Here is a 24,028-nt window from a genome sequence, read left to right on the forward strand (position 1 = left end):
GCATTGGTTTAGGTAGGCAAATCCAAGTACGATTCATCCTTTGCAAAATACGGTTTAACGGTTTCCGGACGATTACCGGCGACCGTTGTTTCTCTTCTCGTTGTCCTCGTTGCACATCGGCCGTCATCCGTTGCTCATTGGAAACACAGCGTGCGCAATGAAAATTGAAATAAAAATCATGGAACGAATAGAATTCGTGTCAAGGATGACTCGATATCCCGTCGTTCGCGAGCGTAAAATAATTGTACGAGTGGCGGCCATGTTGGTCGCGATCGTTTCAAGGTAAATCGGGGGCAATCGGTTTGAAAAATGTTCAAGTTTCGTCGGCAGAGTTTCGCACGCACGAAATGCAACAAGTAATCGATTTCGTTACGCAATTGTTTTGCTTTTCTATTTCCAGCCAAGCTCTTTAAGAATACGAGATTAAAAGAAACGAGCACGGTATGGATCGAAGTAAGCGGAAACCCTAGTTCGGGCTTCTATGGATATTTGATTACACGCTCTAATTCGGCAAGCGTGTAGATCTCCGTCTCTGAAACGTATCACGATATGTATTGCATACGAAACTGTATACGTGAGGTCTGCTCGAAGGTGATACGGAGGAACGAAAAGGGAAAGCAACCAGCCAGCAGACGGATATCGAGTATCTCTCGTTCTCACAAATCTTCAGTGTCCCTAATCCACGTGGTGGTGGTTGGCGTGAACGAAAACGGTATTACAATAAAATAGGAACGAGTGAATGAGCAAAATACTACGCCGAACGGGAGAGAGTACGCCCTTCATTCAGCGACGCCACCTGTTATTATTCGCCTTTGGCAATTTGTCTTTCCTTGGCCGTATTTAACGTTAAACCGTTTATCGATCTTGACTTCGTACGACCGATTTGCGGGGCACTCTGTCTCGGAAAATGATCCACTCCGTTCAAATAAAAAAAAAAATTTGTTGCCTGTTCCTTCACGTATGAAAATCGCATTCCTCGAGTAAAAACATCTTCCGCTTTCACTTTCCTTTTACAATTCACTTCGCCAATTGCTAGCCATTACTTTTACCGTTATAAAAATATCCCTTGTCCCTTGGGACGAGGGATATTTCTCATTATAAAAACAGTTTTAACATCCCGGCTTAACCTAAGCGTGACGAATAAGAAGTATTTACGGTGAATCATGCAAGGACAATAGTGCAATATACTTAAAGCACGTAGGATGCGATGGTTAAGAAAGATAATAAACGTAGAAAGTACGTTCAACTTGGACTACGTTGTAATTCGGTCTTTTCTAAGATTTTCCATGATTTATTGCTTCGTTCCAGACTCGACCATTTCTACCTAAATATTCTATGCATTAAGCGTGTCGTTATCCTAATGGAAAGACGCGCGGATCTCGAAATTAAATATGATTTATATTTCATACAATAACTTACCCTGAATCAGGCATTTATTTCTCTTTGGCGGAGAAAGGAGATGTATCGCGGAGAATAAGGGAGAGAAACTAAGAGGATAGTAGGAAAGAGGGGAGAAAAAAAAGGAAAAGAGGGAAAAAAAAGGGAGGGGAGGGGGCCGTGTCTGTGGAACAGGCAGAACACCCACCTTGATTCGATACTGACGTTCCAGACGATCGAAAAAAAATCCATCGCAAGCGTCCCTCGAGAAAATAGAGTAATTTAGATAACAGCCATCTCCCCCACCACTCTCTGTCTCTATCATACCGGTGAAGTTCCTCGCGTAACGTGTCTCCGGAGGCACGATGCAGCCGCTGTTACGCTCGTCGTTGCGATTGAGAAACGATGCTATCGTCTCTGAAACCTTTATCCTCTTGTCTATTCGATCAAGCTACGGGACATATGGTGCATCCGTTCTGGACTAAGGCACAATCGTAATACAATCGCGAAAGTTGATCGCGAAAATTCGTGAAAACGAACGTTCGAAGTTATGCTTATGACCGTAGGCTTACTACAATTCGCGTCTCTCTTCCTTTCTTCCCTCTCTCTTCTATCTTTCTTTCCCCTCCGTAACTTCTTTTTTCTCTTTCGTTTACTAGTTGGAAAGTTAAGCTTTCTTTGTCACGTTCCCCTTCTCCATCTTTTGTCCACGACTCCCCTCCAGGAGTGGAGCAGGTAACGTGCCAACGCCAGGCAATGGCGCCTTAGCGGCTGCACCTGGACTAACCGTTCGCCAGGTGAGAGAGGACGGTGATTGGTCGAACCGCATAAAGTGGCACGCTGATTGGCCGATATCGTGGTTCTGTCGGTACGGAGCTTTAATCTCGTTTACCGTAGGCGCGCTGCTGCTCAGTTTAACTTACCTTTCCTGCATGGACGGTTGGCTTCGCAACTTACGCCGGACATTTCGCGAAAAGTTGCGACCATAAGACCTTCTCCAGTGTGTTTTACGATACAACAGTGTTCGTATTCGTTTTAGTGACTTGTGGAAATTTGTGTTGTTCTTCGATCGTCGAAGGTGTGATCGCTGGAAAGCAGCAAGGAAGGATCGACACGACAATCCGTAAGATCGCGTCGCCACTCGCCGTATATGTGCGCGCGCGCAAGATCCCCTCCTTTAGTGCTTGTGTATATACCTGTACGTAGTGTGTACGAGCAAGCGGGTAAGCGCGCGTGTATATAGCTCCACTTCTTTCTCTCTTCTTCTGTCTTCTTGTACCGTCTGCGTTCCGTGCGCTCGTGTTCGTGATTGGTCGGTGCGTGGCATTTTTAAAAAGTCGTCCTGCTTCTGTCCGTTATAACCTGAGAAAGATCCGGCAGCGGTGATGTCGCGAAACCATGAGTAAATCGATATCGTGATCCATGTACGATCCATGATACGAAGCGATTCCCGATTGCGAGTTTCTTCGATTGTTTCCGATATAATTTTGTTTCCTTCTCCCCGTGATTAATTTTTTATTTACGGGTTCTTCGCTGCTCTTTACCACGAGCAACGAATCGAGAGATCGCGAGGACAGGTACGAGATTCGAGCAAGAAAGGAATAAGGGGCTACGATACCGGCTCTCTTATGCTGCCCAGAATTCCTCGCGGCACGTTTGTCGAGGTAGCGGAAAATTCAAACGCGATATCCTCGACAACGTTACGGAGCAACAACTATCATTGTTGACAGATAGAGTACGTACGAAGGATAGAGTAAACACGAAAAGAAAATACATGCAAGAAAGGGGAGAAGAGAAAGGGGGAAGCAAAGTACGCGTGCAATTCCTTTTTCCTTCAGGAGCGATCTCCTGAGTGACATATGCATGTGGCGCGTAGATTCCTTGCCAAAGATAAAGTTTGGATGCGAACGGGAGCACTGGAAAGTGGCTGAATTTCGAGAATAGTTTCTTCTCGACCTTCTGTTCGGTAGGAGGGGAGGAGGGGGGGGGGAGGAGAGAGAGAGAAGAAAACGACGATGTGTATAACCGTCGCGGCGATTTTCTGGTCTCTTTAGAGTAGTGCAGTTGCAGTTCTCCATTCGTGCTTCGTTCATCGGTCGAGTATTGGTCGTGCTACAGTGTATCGTAGTAGTGTTGGTGCGGGGTAAGGTTAGGGTCGTATAAAAGAGAAAGAAAGATAAAGAGGAGAGTAGGTGTAAATGAATAAGCGATAAACTGCAACATCGCGATTAAGTGCAAACGAGACAAAATATCGTTGCAAGAGGATACCGTTCGATGAAGAGTCGTTATTCACGCAATTCTTAAGATTATGGATTATTCGAGAACGGGTAACTCGAGAATCGTTAAAATTTTGTCTGTTTATAAAAAAAAAAAAAAGGTAAGGGCGCGTATCGATATATGGATCGTGGGTCATTGGTCCGATGTATATACCACCGATAATAACTCTTATCTTTGGCACGTTGAATCAACGAGCGTTCGTTTTCGTTAACCAATACGACAATCTATTTTTTTTCTTTATCGTTTGTTTTTGGATCCGCTTATCGATAAGTATTCATTCGATAAGCTACGTTATTCGACAACGATTGGTTGCGACTACAGCAACTGTAAATGTTATTTTAACTGCAGTTAACTCGTTCAAATCCTCAGAACGAGGTGTACATACATTATTACTTGTAAAAAAAATTAATTCGTTGTAACTCGATGGTTAGAAATAATGTTTTTGAACGGATTCGTCACAAGAGGTTGTGCTTTATAGATTGATAGCTTGATAGAAGAGGGGGTGTCAATAATCATTAGAATCCATCCTTATGAATGGATTAAGATAAATTGATGACGTGAGTCGTGTTCTTACACTGGCGATATATATACAACACACACTTTTTACATAATTAATGCTTAATTTTCTCTTTCACCATCCAAAGAAAAAAAGACTCGGTTTGCTAGCTGTTTAACCTCAGATCTTTCGCTCGGTCTAACCTTGAAATCCCACTCGTCGCCTCTCGCGAGTTTTTAAAACACTCGATCTTGGCTCTCGTGGGACGCGCGCATGCGCTGTACAGTTGGTCCTTTTTATATTCTTTAACTCGTTTCTTTCTACCTCCTTCTTTCCCGCGTGCCTTTTGCTCTCGAGACTTCGACAAAATTTCAATTAAAATCTTGACCGTGTGTCGGTGACATCATTAACTTGGGATATATTTTAAAAATAGGCTTATTTCTGTTTCAAGGAATGCGTAATTCAAAAGAACGTCATTGGTTCATCAAATTCGAGTAGACAATAAGCATTGGATTTCTGTAACTTGGCGGGCGTTTCGCGATGCGAGACAAAGGATGTTTTTTTGCAACATTGATCCATTGATATCGGATCGATTCTTCGACAACGATGCGAGCTAATATTTTCGCGCATTGTCGCGCATCGACAGTGTATATTATTCGTAACATCGGTTTTCTTCTCTATTGTGCACACCCCGCGATATCGTGTTTACGTCGTTCAGGAATGTCGACTATTCTGGGAATCAATGAAAAGAAAAAAAAGAAAAAAATCAGTTAAATCGAGCATGACGAAGCTGAAAATTGCGCGGAAAATTATCGGAATGCTGTTCAACAAAGACGACTTGTGGTGGACGAACGTGCCAAAAAGCATTTCAAGGTCATTCGTATTTTTCGGAACATATTTTCGAAGCATATTTTTTTCAAAAGTGGTTTTTTTTTTTTTAACCAGCATAATATACATTTCGCGTACACGTAAATATTTTCCGTTTCTTATATATAGCTAGGCTGTTATTCTATTCGCGCGTAAATGCTCGCGTTTCGCAACTAGAAATTATAGAAGCTACTAATTTCGTGGCATTGCCGCGGCAGGCGACATTTATTTAACTGTCGTATATTTTGCCCGACAACTCCTGCATACGTTTCGGCGACGAGTAATAACACTTTTCCGTCTGAAATACCGCAAGAATGTTAGGAGAAGGGAACGGGCCACGAAATTACAACGATTTCAATCTGGAAAGAAAGGCGTCGACCGAATTGAAAAAGAAAAAAAAAAAAAAAAAAAAGTGCAGGAAAGAATAGCGGATAATTATATTTCTTGGTCGGCTGAAGCCGTGGTGAAGATGTTTTTCGATTCACGATCCCAATCTGAAACATTTCTTGCTTGAACGGAAAAAAAAAAAAAATATTTTTCTTCTCTTCCTCGCTTTGTGAACAGTTCAATGACTTCTCTCGCGATTACATAAACGCGTAAACGAGATGATTTCGAGAGCGCAGTTTTCATCGTCGATTTCAAGCGTCGACAAATTGCAACAACTTTTACGATATCCTTTTTATCGTACTTGAAAGATTTTATAGGTCATCGAACTCGCGCTTAGATCTTAGGTAAGCATCGCTGTTCCAATCGTTTGATTCGCCTCTGGGGGGAACGTGTTATTAGCAAAAGGCGGCGTGATTAGGCCATTCGTAGCGGAATCACGCGCAGACCTATTCGAAGAGAGAGAAAGATCGCGAACGGAACGAAGTTGAAGTTAAAGTTTGCCCGGGAATCCTTTCGCGCCACTTACGCCATTTCTCTCCGCCGCACGGTTACCTAGGAAGCTAATTGCGTTCGGTTAAATTTCATTTCGGCTGGTAAAAGTTTCCGACGAAGTCTCCTTACTTTTCTCTTCTTCGTAAACGAGACGTTTCGAAGAAGAGACGTTGATTATTTCGATAAAATTATTTCGCGGAAAGTTGATTTCCCGCCGCGTCGAATCATCACGATCGGTATCGGCCAACGATCTTGCCGCGATTAATGAAATCTTCATTCGAGCTTTATGCCGCTCTATCGGTCGTCGCGCGTGCCTCCAACTAATTTCCCCCGCGTCAATTCAATTTTCTATTAATTAACGACTCCCATACCACTCCCCTTTGTCCAGGATAAACTCAAATCCGTATTTTAACACCACCCGTTTATAATCTTGGATGGGTCGATTAAACTACGATTTACGCTACGATTCTACGCTACTACGTTTATCAAAAAGATATCGGTATATAATGTAACACGGAAAGAAGAAAGAGGGAGAGAAGAAGAGATATATGTTTCCTGGATGGCTCCCGTGATGAAATTCATTCACACGAGTTCTCGCGGCCATTTATTACGCAACGTTCCTCCCAACGTTGCGAAACTTTTACTAGACAGCTCAGCCTCTTTGAATAATTCATCGGAGAAAAATATATCGGGTAGACGTTGGCTCGTCTTTAATCGAGAACAATTTCTCGCCTCGGTTACGTTAATTACCGTTAAACGATTAATAAAGATTAAAAGAAGCGAGGAAGTGGGATCGCATCGAGCCAGATTCCTCGAGAAATCGGGAGAAAAACCGAGCGATATTGGCGTGCGTGCGAGGCTTGGATATCGGCTCGTGATTCCAGTTTACGCACTCGTCGCGCCACTTCCGTCTATCGCGCCTCGTCCACTCGAGTGTAACGATTGGCCTGAATCCTTGGCGAATACGACTAGACTCGTGCACATCTTTACATCAGTGTGTTTACCACGCTGTGAATATTATTATAAAATAATAATAGGATGGGATCGCGAAATATGCAAATATTTCACTTTTATTCTCAACTGTTTGACCGATTTTCTTTCTTCTTTTCTTTTCAGATTGCGCCCATGGTATGAGGGACGATTCCGGCAACATTGCCGAGGTGGTAAGTGTTTCTCCTTCTTTTTTTTTCCCTCTCTCTCTCTCTCTTTTATTTCTCACTTATTCTCACCTTATTATTTTCATTACAAATGTAAATGTTCCTCCATCCCGTGTAAACGCACAAATTGAACGAATCAAATTAGCATATCTACTTGATTTCTCGAACAAGAGGAAAAAGTTTCGTACGAAAGGGAAACGATTTCCCTCCTTCTGCCTCTATTTCTAAAGAAGATGGATTTCAAACGTTCTATGCCGGGACGCGCATACCCGGGAAGCACACGAGTCTTGACCTCGCGGATATCCCAACGGTACCCGCGTCACCCTGCTCTTTTTTTACTCGCGTGCTCTCAACCCTTATCGTCGAAATTAAACTCGATAAACGCTTCCAGTTTGGTTCGAAAAAAGAGGAGGAGGGTGAAGAATATGGTAGATTTTGCTTTTCGATTCGAATCGAGCCGCTTCGTAAAAATTTCTAAGACAGAAGTTTTCGTAGTTTACGTAGCTACGGTTCCAGAAACGAACGTTTCCCCTCCTCGTTCCCTTCCACTTGGGCATTTGCCTCACGTCGAGTTCCTCGGACCTTTGTGAGCGTGAATAGGGCTTCTCGTCGCGAGGCTGACATGCCGTAGGAAACGGCGAGTAGGTACGCAAAGTATTTTCGAAAGGCTCGAGGCTGTTGGCGCCAGGAAGTAGGGTACCGGGTTAATGCATGACAGGGAGAGGCGGAGAAAAGCGCGGAACCGTGAGAAGACGGTAGAAAAACCGGGAAAGAAATTTCACGATACGTGTTCTTTTTAACTCGAGTCTTTGAGCTCGACAATTAATAACGCGTGTTATTATTCGCTACGTTTTATTTATCGGTCATGGATGATAATTGTATCCACGATCCGGTTATTGATGCAAAGAGCGAGTAAAATTGAGTCGGAAACCGATTCGAGATAACCTACACCGCACGCATGCTTCCCTTATCGGTTTAATAGGTTCTATAGTCGAGACAATAAAACGTTGGAGTTAGAGCCGACGACGACGAATCGACGAAAGCGTAGCAATTGGCCGACCTTGGAGAGATCGGGTGAAAAGTATACCGTGTTGCACGGAAGGAGGACGTTCGGGTTCAATATACTCGGTGGATGAGTGTCACCCAGATCCATTACACCGTTGGTGTAAAAATGGAAGGAATTATATGCGAGTCGTGAACACAACTCGAGTCGAACACACGGAATTCAATTACGGAATTGGGAACCGTTTCGAAATTCACGGGTTGTTGTTTCGATTGTTCGCACGATCTCTCGCTCCTACGAGACGTTCCTCCTGCTTCTTCTAGACATTCTAACGCGAGTTGGAAAGTGGACCAGAAGAACGACACGTGCCACGAGAGTTTCGTAGTTGCTCGTCACCTTGGAACTTAGCACGAGTCTGGCACCGCCTCTGGTACTCTCGTTCCCTCCCGATAAAGCATGCAAAATAGCCGGTCTCGGCATAACTTGACACCTAAAGGTTAACCATTTTTATCCTTTCCTTTTGCTCGAAAAAAGAACGGTCGTTGCTCGCTACGCCTACGATTCGTTCCGAGTCACCAACTTCGCGAAACTTGGGAGGGATTTCGTTTCTCGAAATCGAAAAGCGCGATAAAATAAACTTTTTTCTTTTTTTTTTTTTAGTTCGAAAGGCGAACGTTCGTTCGAGCAAACGTTATTATTTCGCTTTTGTTACGCGATTAGGATTGGAACAACGGGTGGGAAATCGAAGGAAAAACGCGAAGAGGAGGAGGTGTTGCGAAATCGATCGAATCGATCGACAAATCGGGACGACACGCGGATGACGCGTGCGAATTATCGAGTTGTCCGTGCGAAATTGCAACAATCATCGTGGCAAACAAGCTCTCTCGCGAATTGCTATTCCGAGGGAGGCGCGTGTTCTCGCATATTTATCGCCGCCTCTGTATTTATTTTTACACACAGGTTCGCTATCCGCCCCGTTTTTCGTCCCCGTTTTCGATTCGCGATTAAATATCGCGACGTTGTTTGACTTTGCTCAGCGTCAGCTGATCGGATTAATGAAACGCGTTGCGTCCGTTTTCATATCTCTCTCTCTCTCTCTCTCTCTCTCTACTCGGAATCGTTATCGTTCTTTTTTTCTCTTTTCTCCGAAAAATCGATAAATCGTAAGAGTCGTTTCTTTCTTCTTTTTTTTTTCAATATCTTATCGATATCGAAACATTTAACGAACCTCGTTTTCACCACGATATCGTGGAAAACGTGGTCATGGGCAATAATTTTTCCAGATCGATCGGACGCGAGTTACGTACAACAATCCGACTATATCGGAATAGAGAAGGAGAGATGGAGCGGCGCTAAATTAATTATCGGGCTCGTTCGTGGCGACGTCGTACAAGCGACTAACGGTCCCGTAAATGTTAAACCTCGATGTAATTGCCGTTTCGACAACCGGACGTGTCCAGCCGGGGGGAACATTTTCGATCACGGGGCGCGGGGAGGGGGGGAGTTTCACGGTTACTATTTCGATTCGCGCGTCACAGATCGTTTCGGGCGGATCCTCCGGGCGAGCGAATGATTTTCGATTCCTCCTGATTTTGGCCACGATAACTCTAATACCGCGTGTGATTTTATTACCAAACGGTTAACAGCCGTGTGAAAATTGCCGCATTGGGCCGTGTACGTGTTCCGTTGGAAATAATCGAGGGGAATTCAACGGCGATATTCTGTCACGATCGAGTAATTAATGGGACGATAATATCGGAATCAATTCGCTCCGCGGACGGATTGAATCGATGGGTGAAATATGGCGCGTGCACGCGCGTATGTATACGCGTTGGGATCTTTCATCGAGGGGGATTAAATCGATTTCGATGGAAAAAAAAACGTTCTCGACGATCGTTTGAGAAGATTCGTTGTTTCTTTCTTTTTTTTTTTTTTTTTTTTCTTTTTTGTAGGAAAACTGACGCAAATTTTCGCGCGTGTCGTTCGAACTCGGTGGATTTCGAAACGAAGGGCGGTACGAGGTAGCAAAGGGAAAAAAAATCTTTGGGAGCAATGGAACAATGGCGCTGTGGATTCGCGACAATCGAGGGAACGCGGATGAAAGAACGAAGAGGGGAACGAAACAACGAAATTAACGGGAAGCGTTAGACAATAAGGGCTTTAATTAATCCCTATTTATATATATAGAAATTGTTGGGCGGCTTATTGTACTCGAATCGGGCAAATATACACGCGCGGGAATGGTGAATGATAGAGTAGGTGGTAGCAACGAATGATGCAAATGATATATGACGGTATCTAGCGTGTCGGTTCGATGCTTGACCCACTGTTTCGCGTCGATACTGACAAATGACGTCTGCTGCTCTGGATATCGGACGCATAATGCAGAGCAACCCGTTGAAGATGTATCGTCGTAACAACCCGTTGAAAATTGGCAACGAGAACAAGATTTATTAACTCTTGGAGTTGAGCTAACAATTGCTCGAGTGGAAAATGTTGTAACAGGGATAAAAATTATTTTTCGACGACATATACCCGTTGGTGTACAGCTGTTCGAAAAACGACGAATCTCGACGAATTTATCGCCCGTTTCTTCTGGTGACGTTCAATCGATTCGACGTGTATGAAACGCGCGACGTGTATGAAGCGTTTTCCTCGCATCGAACGCTTTTTTTTTTTTTTTTTTTTTCGAACGCTCGTCCCATCGACAACGTTCACGAGACGTTTCGCGCGAAAATATTTCTTCTTCCCTTTATATGGATCGTTATAATGAAATTATTCGTATCGATCTCGACACTAAGGTATTCATACTCGTTCGTTTACTCACATCGTGGATGGGTAATAAAACGAGACGTCGTTGTTTCTCACGCGTCACACGCGTGTACCGTTTCTTCGCGGGAACTAGATTCCTCTTGTTGGACCAATTCCAGCACGCGCCTCGAACAACAGTCGTTGGAAGGAACAATAATGCTCCTTTACTTTCACGAATCGTCAAAGTTTCCCACTGCGTTATTTTCCAAAACGAGACATTCGTGCGCACGATTCGCGAAGATTTAAAATCCAGAGAGGAAAGAAGTGGTCGATTCGCGGCGTATCGATTAACTCGCAAAGAAATTCCTACTCGTGGCCAGGCTTTCTTTTCTTCGACGAAAGGGGTTATTATAAATTCCCATTGATTAGAACGGTTGTAAACGGGTTTATGACGTACAAACGAGGGGACGCGACCTCGTGCTCGAAGAAAAGGAAGATTTACGACATCGCGATGCCCGACTCGCCCCTCTCCCCTCGGCTATCGGCCGCGCTCGTTGCGAGCGCATAGTGGCGCGTACGGCATGCAGCTGTTTCTTTTGACGGAAGTCGAGCACGTTCCGCGAACCTAGCACCGCTTCCAAGAGGCCAGTGTCGTGGCCACGGCGTCGAACGCCTTCCTTCCACCACCAACCGACACCTACCTACGTGTGCGAACGCTCGCTAACGGTAGTACCAGATCCACGATAGTCCTCTCCCCTTGCTTGCCATGCGTCCATCAATCGCGAAAAGCACCAATTTTTTTTTAACAATTTTCTTCCTTCCTTCCAAATCCCATCGAATACGATATTCGCTCGTGCTTGTTATTCGCGATCGAATATCTTATCCATCGAAACGATCGCGTTTCATTCGATCATCTCGCAAAGTCATTCGCCTTCTCTCGACCGTGTGGTAGTCACTCGAGGCGTCTCTCGAGGCGAGAATCGTTCGCCTTTTTTTTTCTCCTTCCACACGAAGCGCCAAGTGTCCGCCACTGTTTGAGGAAGTGCGATTTAAATGCCCCTTTTCAGACACTTGTGCGCGAGTACACACAGGTAAAGGGGTGGCGGTACGAGAAAGGGGTTGTTTCCCCCTCCCCCTCCTCCGTCACTTTAAAGTCCTCGCTCGATCGAGGGGGGTTGAGAGGGTTTTTGCTCGGGGCACTTTTAAGGCGTCCCTTCTAACCAACCTTTTGTTCGATGTCGCGCTAACTTTCAGACGGTTCCGCCCTTAGCGAATACCGAACCCCTCGAAACGTCGTCCATAACGCGTTGTCCTGGCCGAGTCAAGTCTCGAACCAAGGAAGGTGTAATATGTTTCGCTCGTGTTTCGCACCTTCGACCAAAGAATCGATAACCCTATTGACCCTTTCGCTATGGGCGACTTCCACTGGACGAGTCGAAAATGTGCACGAGAAAGCGGCTGCTGATGATTTACAATTCGAGTTGCTCTCACGGTGTCGAAATATCGATGTTCCAGAGAAAGACGATTTGCTCGACGCGCAATCTTCGCTCTGGCATCTTGTGCAGAGCGACTATAGATATATTGGTAATAGCGAAAGGGTTAACAATCCGCGAGAAGAACGATATCAGTACACAGTCGTTGGCTCGCGTTTCTCAATCAACTCCGTATAAATCATAATTACCGGGAAGGTCGTAATTTAATCTCGCGATGAACGACAAGGGACGAGGACTAAGGGAGAACGTTATCGTTGCTCAATTAGCCGGGAAGAGTAGAGGATTGGTTGTTGCGTCTTCTCCTTCGTTTTCATTGTTCATCCTCTTCCTTTCTTTCTCTTCTTTGATCATTTTCCTCTCGAGTTTCTTGAATCGTTTTGAACTATTTTTTGGAAACGAATCTTTCATCTTTTTCATCTCGACGGAAGAGGAATGGATCGGCGAAGATGCGGATTCACGAACGACGGGGAGAGGAAGACACGAGGAAGGTTTCTTTTTTAATTAAAAACGAAGCATTCGCATTTTCGCGCGTGATCATGCGAGAATTCCGTTCTATTTCTCCTTCTTGGAATTACCTTCGCAGCCAGCCTACTTTCGGGGACGTCTCCTCGCGTCTAAAGGATCGCGTGTTTACACAACGAGCTTGTACGCGTTTTGCGTACAAGCTCGTTTCCAAACGCGTAAATTACGCGAGGGAGAGAGATGTACGCCGAGGAATTCGAGATAACGAAAAGCGAAGGAACGAAAAGACGAAGAAAAGATATGGAGCGTGGAAAGTGGTGTATCGTCGTCGTCGCGTGTCAGAGGAGAGGAAAGTGGAGGGAGATGGATGGAAGAACGAAGAGAAGAGGAAGAAGAAAAGGGTGCGTGGATCTCGATGCAAGGGAGAAACATCATCTGTCGTTGACTCTCTGCGTTTCATCTTTGCCTCTGAAAGCGTTCCTTGTCCTCTCCCGTACAGTGTCTTTCAGAATAGGCTGACATTATCCAGAAGTTGGCTCGGGTGAAAAAGCTAGGATATCGGCGTTGTCGGTAGTTTTGTGCGGAAGAGCGACGGTATCGAAGAAAGGAGAGATTTGGTCATCGAGCAAAGAAAAATCAATGAACCCCTTTGTGTCTCTCGCTCTTTAAGTAATTAAATCGCCTCTGCGCCTCGTTCGTCATCGCGTCGTTTCTTTCTTTCACGACACGTCGTGATAGAGGAAGCATTCCAAAATTTCCAAACGATTCCATCACTTTTTAACGAAAACTCGATCGATTTCTTCTCGTAGGATGGAACGGAGGTGTCGACGATTTTCGTTTCGTCGTCCAGCAACCGCCGGAGAAGGGGCCACTGCTGGATGTGGTGTGTGTATTCGGTTTTAAAGCGTGTATACCCGTATACACGTGCTATAATGCACGCCGTATGCCGATAGTCGGTCGAGATAAAGTATACTAGGAAACGAGCGTGCATAGAGGCAGAGAGAACCGACGCGCAACAAGCCGGCGTCGTGCATCGCGATCGCCATAACGTGTATCGCTCGTTTCAAAGCTCTCCTCGGGATCCGTACACGGTATCGCACCGTGCCATATGGAGAGAGGCGAACGATCTCGCCAACTTTCAGCCGAAGGAAAAGTTGGCGAACTTTTAAACGTTACTTGAATCTTGGGACTACGTTTTATACGCATATCAAACCCCGTCCAATTTACGTAATTCGAGACACATCGATAAACGCGACTTTAATTCGTTAAACATTCAAATTACCATTTCATTGCATCTGCATTTTCACGAAATTGGAAACTTGTAACAATCCTCTCTCCTCCCCTCGAAAAAACTTATCCTCCGGAAAAAATCCAATAAATCCCGTAGGAAATGTTCTTCCTGTCCTCGTAACGAGGCCACGACCCGTGGCCCTTTCACGCTTGGCCGAATCCCCCGCGTCGTAATGAAATTATACCGTCGGGCTCTCGTCTCGATCGGCAGACCACTGTGGATATCGTACCACCGCCTCGATAACGCGGATATCCGTCTACGTTACAAATCGAAGGGCCGAGGCGCGCCTCGCACCTACTAACGTTAAGCAGATTACCGTGGATGAATATGTATGAGCGTGCCGCACACACACACACGCACGAGCAGAGGCCTGTGCGGCGGAGGGATCGGTGGGCGTGCGCGTATCGCACGCACGTGGCCGAGTAGGCGCGCGCGCGCGCACCGACGTTGTAGGTGAGGAACGTGGGGGGGAGGAGAGAGGGTGCGAGGAGTTAGCGCGAATAGACACGGAACAGCACGGTGTGTCGCGAAACTGTGTCGCTACGAGATTTCCGATTCGAAACAGGTTTCGAGGGAGGAAGATATACCGGTGGAGGAGGAGGATTTGTAATTCGTGATAATTAACCCGTTAACGGTGGATAGATAAGGGAATTAACCTCTTCATCGCGCGTTTCACTATCCTGCTACGGGATTTCGACGAGTTTCGGTCGTGCGGAAGATATATATATATATATATATCGGGGTGGGATAAGCAAGTAGTTTCTCGATTCTCTCTTTATAAACTTCTCGTCGCGTTTCATCCGATCTGGAATTTTTATTCCCCCCCCCCTGGTGACTACTCTCCGTTTGCTGCGCATATGCAAGTGTAATTTCGACAAAGGTGGAAGGAAGAAAAGAAGAAAAAAGGTAGGAATGGAAAGATCGATTCGTAACGAGGTTCTCTCCGATCATTCGAATTTTCAACCGATGGGAGAAACAATGGTGGAGAAGGATATCTCTCGATGAGAGAGATGGAGAGAGGTGGAAAGAACGTCGGAATACGGAGCATAAAAGGAGGAGGAGGAGGAGGAGGAGAATAGAGCGGTGAGCGTGCGAGAGAGAATTAGCGGGAGCGTGGGTGGAGCATGGCAATGGGAGCAACGGTGGACTTGTTAGCGCGAACGTACCGTAGGGAATAAAGCGTGTCGCGTGTACGTCTAAATATAAAGTCGGTGGAGAAGAGGCGCGAGTGGCGCGGATCCCTGGCGAGAGAGCGGTGTAACCACCTAGTCAAAACACGCCTGTTGTGCCGCGAGGAGGCCTCGCCGATTCCAATTGCAGTTTGCCTCGCGGATCATCGTCCTCCGCCACTCTCGCTTTTCTCCGCCAATTTCTCGTCCGACTTTTTTTCTTCTTTCTTTCCTCCATTCGGTCGCGATGGATGAAAAATCGTTGAATGGTGCGCGAGATATCGATGTAAAAGTTTTTCTTCTTTCTTCGAAAATCGTTGGAAAATGGTTTGGAAAGCGAGAGAAATAGTGTCGTAGGAAGTTTCGTAGGAAGCGAGGAGAAGCGTGTCGAGAAATATATATTTAGTCGTTTCGAAACGCGGTTGGAGGAGACTGGGACCGATTTTACGACGACCTTGGAGGAATCGTAAAACCGCGCAAGGAGCGCGAGATGCCGTGCTATTTTCGAGTGAAATATTCGCGCGTAATTCGCGGGAAAGAGGATCGGAAATATTACTGGTCGGTGAAATATTTTACGAACAACTCGTTAATTAATTTATTAATTCGAGAGTGTTTGGAAACGAAAGCTCCACGATCGCTCGTTCCTTCCTCGGCTAATTAAAAGAGAGTGGCGCGAAAAGAATCGGCGTCTACCCGATTAAACCGAGATTGTTCGACTCGTTCCTCTAACGGTGTGTCGTACGTAAACGCGTGGATAGTTGTTCCTCTCTACTAGATTCGCGCCTTGCAACTGTCACCGCTTTATCCGTCTTGCTCTTTCGTCTCGTTTGGAACGAAATTCGACTTGTCTGCGCGATCGTACAATTTGGAGGAATTCCGTATGCGTATAATATCGGCCCCTGTCGTTCCATTCGCAATTAATTATTCTGGTCGAGTCGCGGGGCATTTAAACGACGAACGAGGCCGTAGTAGGCCCGTGAGAGGAAAGCGTAATCGCTTTAAAATCGTGTCGTCCCAGAAAGCGAGGGCGGGGGCCGTCGTCCGCTGGAAAAACACGGAGGGGAACAATAGCTCGCGATCGAAACGTTGCGCGCTCGTGGACGGAGAAATACCACGCGTGCGGTGCCATTCTCTTTTCGGCCGGGCGTAGTATCACGGCGTTATTACGAATTAAACGAAAAAGAGGTTAATTCCGTGGCGGCTAAAACGGTCGAATCGAGCGGCTATTTTCGAGCGGCTGGAAACGCGACGCTTCATTCATGATATACTCGACTCGACTGTATAAACTCGACACCTAATTAAATCTGAATTTCCTGCCGCGCTTCTTCGACCGTACGTACGTGCAACTTGCTCGTCGCTGCGAATCCTCTATTTTCCATCGATCGAACGGTCGTATCGGCAAGTGACGCACGAGGTCGAGTATCGATGATCGACGAGCCATCATCGGTAGCTAGGAAAGGGTTTGGATTGGGGGAAGGAACGAAGGTCTAAGTGGAAACGCGTGTTTTCGCCGCTGCCCTTTTCGCCCTTAATCCCCAGGAAGGGTCGAGTCGGTAAATCAGCCGGTGTTCCCTCCCTCCCTCCATCCTTCGCCTTCCATCCGCGGGATCAACGGCGCGCCGATTAAAACCATCACCCGCGAGGATTAAACTTTTCCTCCTTTGCGCCGTGTCGCGAATCGGGGACTAGCTGTTAAGCGTGACTAGCTCTTCGGTCGTTGACTCGATCTTCGCTCCGATCCTCCTCCCCTCTAAATCCCCGCTTCTTTTCCAATCCTCGAAACGAGCGGTTACGATCCGCGTATTTTCCATCCGCTAGAATAAAATGTTAAAATCTTGCGAGGAAGAAATATAAGAGAATTGCGACTCTCTCGTGGAGAGGGCGGCTCGAGATGGATCGTGATATTTGGACGAGCGACAATCCGAGCGCGAAGAGGTTGTCCACGGAATACTCGGGGATCGACGACAACGACGACGATCATCGTCCAACGAGGTGCAACGAGGAGGAGGGGACACCGATTCCCAGAGACGATCCCGAGCAAACGCTCGAGGACCAGGCGGCTGTCGAGTACTTCCTCGTGGACGACTCGCCGATGGCGAGGTTCAGTCGGTGCATCAAGTGGATCTACGAGAAAGTGAGTCTGGAAAGTAGCTCGGTTAAAAGAGGTTGTCGTTTTTATACCTTTTCCTCGACAGTTCTTCCAGCTTTTCGAGCGGAGTTCTCTCGGTGGGGGAAAATTCGTAAACCGTGATCCTTGTTCTCGTGAAAAGAAACTTTTACGGTTGTTGACCGTGAGGAGATGGAATGGTTTGTCGATCGAACCAGTTGTGTTAATGGCGAATCATCGCCATTCCGCGAACGTGTGACGTTGACGTTTCTATCGGCTGAAAGGTTCGATTGTGCTCTCTAGCGTAGTCGGCCGGCTCGTCTCCTCTCCTCCTCCTCCTCCCGGTGAAAGAAGCTATTAACCGCACGCAGCGTACGCCAACGTCCTTTTGCTCTGTTTTACTTTCGAACTCCTCGAGCCGTGTCTGCGAAACGTGGCTCGAACGAAACCGTGGCCGTGCACGCCGGTTCCTGCCGCGGATCACGAAAGTCGTGACGGGTTTCGCGCTTCCTTCTCTTCCTTTCTATGGACGACGAAACCTCCTTCTTCGAAACCCTTCTTCCTCATCGCCTCAGCGACTCGTCGTGCATCGAGTGCTGGTGAAAAGCCGGTCCTAGCGTGCGGGAATTTTTTTTTTTAGGGGAAATTGCCGGATCCGCGTCGATCGAGAGTGGTTTCGCTCGAAGATAATACCTCCCCCTCACCCGTCTCTCAACCGTTATTCGTTATTACACGTGGGTATAATAATGTTTGAAATCCATTTTTCCACATATTTTCACTTCATATTTCGTTTTACGATCCATTGTTTGCTCATTCGTTCTGTTTTGTTTCGTTTTGTTTGCTCGTCTGCTCGTTGCCCATTTGCAAACAACATTAAACGCTCTACGACTGTGGCATCGGTAATGAATACACCGCCGCGTGGAACGTGTTAATGAACCAGATGACAACATTTCTCGTCTCATCCTCCTCGTCCCCGACCTCGGATGAAATGCTCGTGGAACGCGGTGCCTGGAATCGAGATAGATCCTCTCGCTCGTCCCTTCCCTTCCCTCCTCTTTATCTTTCGCCTCGTCTTCTCTCGAATCCCCCCCCCCCCCTCTCTCTCTCTCTAACTTCGCGAAAAGAGAGAGAGAGAATGCGGAGAGATCGCGCAACCATCGAGCCTACCCGATGTCCTCCACCTCAACACGGATTCATCCCCGGATAAAGGGGAGCAGAAGTAAGAGAGCGGGGACAAAAGAAAGAGGAGGGAGGGAGTCGCGTGTCGAGAGGGTCGGGCGAACTTAGAAACTCTTCTCCGCCACTTCTCCAGAAGACCACCACCACCACCACCTCCTTCTCGGGAGAGTGGGTCTTACGCCGCGAAACGACCTATTTCGCGTCGCGGCTCAGGTTTTTCGAAAAGGGAGGAAAGAGAGAGAGAGAGAGAGAGCGTGGACGACGCGAGGCAACTATTAGCCTCGACCGAAACCAACAGTTGTTGGTTCGAGATTAACGAACCTTCCCACAATTCCGTTTTTCCTTTTCTTTCTTTCTTTCTTTTTCTTTTCGTGGAAACTTTCGCGTATTCTCCGTTTGAAATGGGACTTTCGCGCAAGTGGAAGAAAATTTCACGAGGGGAATTCGACGGTGTGGAGCCTGGCGGAACGGACGAATGGTTGTTAGAGGCGAAATCGATACAAGCGCCACGACCCGGTCACGAAAGGCGATAAAATTTTAATCGGCGAATTACCGCATAGGGCGGGGGCGTCTCGATGACCGACCGAGCTAATTAATCGAAATCTCGATTTTTGGCGGTTCCGCTCTCTCTCTCTCTCTCCTCTCCCGGAGGAAGGAGTGCATGCTCGAAATATCTTGGCGCGCCAGGTGGGACGAATAGCCAGGGCCACGGCCTCTAACCAATGGATTCTTATCCTCGCGTCAGCGGGATCACTCTTTATGCCTCTTCGATCGTCGATATTATTCCCCTCGATCGATGGAAACCGAACCAGATCCAATTTCTCGTCTCTTCCTTCTCCTCCCTTTCGCCAAATTTTGTTGCGATTCCATCGAACGTGATCTCTCTCCCTCTCCCTTTCGAGAAAATACGAGAAGAAGGAGGGCGCCCCTGCCCCTTCACCCCGACGATTTTAACACGAGCTTGGTATAGGGAACGAGGTGGGAGCAAGAGGAAAGTAATTTGCCGCAGGAAACGCGCGTAATCGCAAAATCGACCACAATGTGGACGTGGTTGCCGAAAGTATGGGAGCAATTTCCATCGGGGTCGGGTTGGCCCCGCTTCGTAACGATCAGTCTGCCGATTGAACGCGAAATTGACGTTACGAAGTTAACTCTTACGCGTTCAACGTTCCGAATAATATATCGAATCGAAATTCGGGCTATTTTCCCTCCTCCCTTCTCCCTCCTCATCGTTCAATTCGTCAATCGATCTCGGCCGAGATCCCTTTTAATCTTTCGAGCGAAATAAAGTAACCTTGAAATACCTTGAGCGAAGAGCGTGTGTATTCCGGAAAGAAAGTTTTTTTTTTGCGAATTGTTCTACCTTACCCTCCCTTTTTAATAAAAAATTTTTGCCTCCAGGCCAGTGCTTCGAACGCGTAGACGTATACGTGGTTGCCGTTAAGTTCCGGAAGGAAGGAACGACTTGGACTACTACTACTACTACTACTACTGCTGCTGCTGCTAGTACTACTACTAGTGTTGGACCCTAGATTTGTGTTCTCATAGATCCCTAATGCCAGCTCCGCAACAGAACTTGTACGAAGAGGACTGTCATGGGCCGATGGACGGCGTACGACCGCACGATTTCCCCGAAACGTATGAACAGTTGTTGAAGCATTTTTGTGTCAAACCCATCTCTCTTCCTATTTATTGCCTGGACAATAAACGGCGAGTGTGCCGAGGTTGCTATGAAGATGGTTTAGATAATGAAGTGCGAGCATTCTATCAGGAAGGTGGCTATCATTCGATGTGCAGGAACGCCGGTGTAGCTAACGCGACCAAATGCCACGTTTGCCAACGACGCATAGCGTATATAACACCGGCAGGTTCCTGCACCGAATGCATCGAGGAATTTTTCGAAGTAACAGGCGAAGATTTGCGCAACATGTCTAGGGGGAAAACCATAGACGTGTTGACGAGATGGTAGTGTAAAAAAAAGATAAATAAATATATATATATATATATATGTATGCATGTATATATATATATATACATATATATAAAAAGACACGTAGAATAAAAAGAAAAGTGAAAAGTGTGGACAATTTGAACACTGTGCGTGAAAAAAAAAAAACAAAAAACAATTTAACGAAGATAATCACAAGTGCGAGTGCGATCTGATGATACGACCCCGATGGACAATATGACAACAGTATCCAGCGCTTGCAAAAGAAAAGACGAGAAATCGGAAGAAATATATACTACTAGAAAAGCAAGTATTACTCATCTATTTCTATATCTTTTACTATCGATCTTTGTATACGCGAAATATATATATATATACATATAATCGAGAATCGTTATCGAGAATCTGGAAACGAGATCGACTCGAGGTAGCGTGGAGGTAGTCGCGGAAATCCGACACCGTGGATCGGATCCCGGTAGGGATACACCCGCGGGACATTCGATCTCTACTCTCGGTCGATCGACCGTTTCCTTTCGTTTCGACCGTTTGAAACCGCGGTTTCGATCGAAGTCCAAAAGCGAATCGATTTCAATCGGAGCAAGTGTCGCGTTAATTGGGCGGGGGCGCCCTCGTCGTTCAACGATAAAACCAACGATAACAATAATATTCATCGAAACGAGGAAGAATTTTTCCTCCTCGAATCGGAGGACGCAGAGAATCAATTATTTATTTTCGCACGGATCGCGTTTAACGTGCTAACTCGGTGATCGATTAACCGACCAATCCACCCCCTCCCCCGCCCTCTTTTCCGAGACGTGTTTGCTCGGTTAATTTGCCCGGTTAATTCGCTTGTGGACAATCTATTCGATTGCGATTTAAACAATCTTCCTTTTAACGATTCCTTTTTTCGATTCGAAACGAAACGTGCGCGTGGAAGAAAAAAAGACGAAGGATACATTTCTCTTCGAGATGGAACGGCTATGAGATATAAATCGATCTTTTCCTCGAGAGGAGGGGATCGTCTCTTTTTTCTTTTTTTTTTTTTTCCTCTCGTCGCGTGCTATTCATCCCGGGACACCCTGTATTATAAAGCGATAAATTGGATTCCCGTCGTCGGGGCAACTGGAAGAGGCGCGCCTTAATCTTGGCGGAGACTTAACACGCGTACGCGTATATATAGCATGATCCGGGCATGAAGAGAGCCGGCCTCGATTAATCATACAGTCTTACGGTGACAGCCTCTACGAGAGCCTGAATCTTCGCCTTGTTGCTCCGCGATCGGATCGATACACGGTGATCCTATTGAAACTAAATTACTCGCCATTACTCGTCCAGCCAACCCCGTATACCCCGTATATGTATTCACGCCCCGTTTAATCCCTTTTAGATAGTTTAATCCTTTCGGATAGGATCTCCCTCTATTATTATTATTATTATTATTATTATTATTTTAGTCGAAAAAAAGGATGGAGTGGATTTACCATGTTTTGCCAATCTTCTTCCTCAACTTCTCGACGACTATCCATTTACTAGAGCTCCCGTAGAATTTTCACGAGGTGTTAATCGCAACGATCGTCCATTCATCGATGGAAAGGAATATTTCCCTTTGTGCGTACGATCGACGTGCAACGCTCTTCTTACGCCCACGCGTGTTGTTCTCTCACGGAATGACTTTCCTCGGGAAAGGAATGCATCCTAGCGGCGGCTGCGGATAAAATGATTGCGCGGGGTCGTGGTCGGGTTCAACGACCACGCACCTTGGCTAGAGAAAGAGAATGGATCGAAAGGATCCAGAGGGAGGGATCCCCGCTCGAACCGAGCGTTCTGGTTATGTATACGTACACACTTGCTGTCCCCATTCTTGTTCCATCCTACCCTTATCCTAATTATTCTTCGTATCGCAACAAATCCGCCTCCTTTGCTTCCGCTATAGCAAGCTATACCTCCAACGCTGGGGATTCGTAAAATTCGTGGTGACTGGACGTCTAGACTGGAACGACTTCCGCCTTTCCTCCCCCTTTTTACTCGCCTTTTTCCCCTAGCCAGAAGACCGGACGAAAGAATTTCGCGTCGGGTATAAAAACTGGTAGCCGGGCCGGGCCGTTTTTATCGGCCCGTTTCGCATTATCGGCCTGTTGGTTTATTCCGAAATTCTTGGACAGATTATGACGTATCGGTCGTGTTTATCCGTCGTGGCTGACGATGAGCGGCGATGAAAGGGTTCCGCCCGTCGGCGGATAATTTTTACACTCGGCGCAGATACTCGATAGATAGATCGGCTAGAGAGAGAGATCGATCGAGAGTTTTTCGCGCCTAGTTTATATACCTCGCGCGTATTATTGTGCCACGGTAATTTGGCCGGTGAATCGACGCTTTCGACGGGATTTATCGAGGCGGAACGATCTCTCGAGTTCGATGCTCCGAGACCAGTTTCGAGTTTTTTTTTTTTTTTTCGACGAGAGCTTGCGCTCTGTGCTTTTCGAAACGGAAGAATTTCGAGCGAGCGGATAAAGGAGGAATTCGTCAGCTTTCTTTTCGAGGCGTCGATAGAATTCCGATCCATCTTATATTTTCCGAATTTCAATCGAGTCGTACGTATCCTCGAACCGTTATTATTTTTCGACAGGAAGAAGGTAATCCTTCGAAAATCACCGTTCGAATACGTTGGGATTTTCCTTCGCTTCGTCTCGATGCGTTTTCGAAAGAATAGAATGCGATAGGGTAGAAAACAGTTTCGCTACAATTTCTGTGGAACGCGCGATGCGTGCGGGTCAGCAAAAGAAAGAACGGGATCGGATTTCGAGAGGTCAGCAGCTCGAGGACAGGCCAGCTCCTCGCTTGGAAACGGCGATAAAAATCTAGCGAAAGTAAAGTTCGGCCCTCACGTAACTCGCGATAAAGGGGGACGATAAATCGAGCATCATCGAGCAGCGAAACTCGATATAAAATCATCTTACGCCCTGATGATCCGGAAGAATCGGAGAAACGAACGTTCGAAAGGACGTCGTTAAAGGGGCGAGGAGGGGGGCGTTGTACGGTCGTACGTTGGAATTAGCCGGAACGAAAGCGGGTGAACAACGGTTTATCGATAAAACGTAACTTTCAGTTATACGTCGAGTCCACGCCGTCCTTCCACGTCCGTCTTAATCCTCGGCTTCGGTGAAATATGGCGAAATATGGGGATTTCGTTCTTGGCGAGAGCCTCGTCCTTAAACGCGAAACGAAAAACGAAGGGATTCGTGTCACGAGACGTGGATCGACTTTGCGTATTCTCGTTGCTGCTTCCAGCATTTGTTCCTCGAAATAGGAAACTCTTGGTCGTTGTTAGAATCCCGAATTACTTCTAATACGTGGCTGTTATCGCGAACCTAGCCGCGGAGGGATCAGAGAAATTGACCTCGGCGTAACAATATAATATCCATCAAACTATTCCCTGACCACAAAGGGATTAAAAATTTTCAATTAGGAAGATAGGGAGTGGAGGAAGTGGGGGGAGAGAGAGAGAGAGAGAGAGAGAGGAGTGGGAGGAGGAAGAAGGAAGCGCGTTATTCCGGGCCGCGACGCACGTTCGC

At 46.5% G+C, this 24,028-nt stretch overlaps 1 protein-coding gene across 6 annotated transcripts in view; it reads left to right on the forward strand.

Annotated features, from left to right (window-relative positions):
- The first annotated feature begins 2,288 nt into the window (after positions 1 to 2,288).
- The window catches only part of LOC100870125 (Ankyrin-repeat, SH3-domain, and Proline-rich-region containing Protein), a 78,931-nt gene continuing 57,191 nt past the window's right edge, over positions 2,289 to 24,028 (forward strand). For 2 of the 6 annotated variants that reach the window (XM_086917128.1, XM_086917131.1), the window contains exons 1-3: positions 2,289 to 2,600; positions 7,013 to 7,059; positions 19,910 to 20,762. Coding sequence is in view for 3 of the 6 variants with exons in the window: in XM_086917131.1 (XP_086773257.1) it covers positions 20,685 to 20,762 (78 nt within the window). In the remaining 3 variants the exon portion in view is untranslated. Of the gene's footprint in view, positions 2,601 to 7,012; positions 7,060 to 15,257; positions 15,781 to 17,040; positions 17,357 to 19,909; positions 20,763 to 24,028 lie in introns of those variants that run through there. The other 4 variants (XM_086917127.1, XM_086917130.1, XM_086917129.1 and 1 more) reach the window with 2 other exon arrangements.

This window comes from Apis florea, unplaced genomic scaffold (assembly GCF_048593485.1).
Source record: "Apis florea isolate Af1SG1 unplaced genomic scaffold, ASM4859348v1 contig_3813_pilon, whole genome shotgun sequence".
NCBI classification, from domain to species: Eukaryota; Metazoa; Arthropoda; class Insecta; order Hymenoptera; family Apidae; genus Apis; species Apis florea.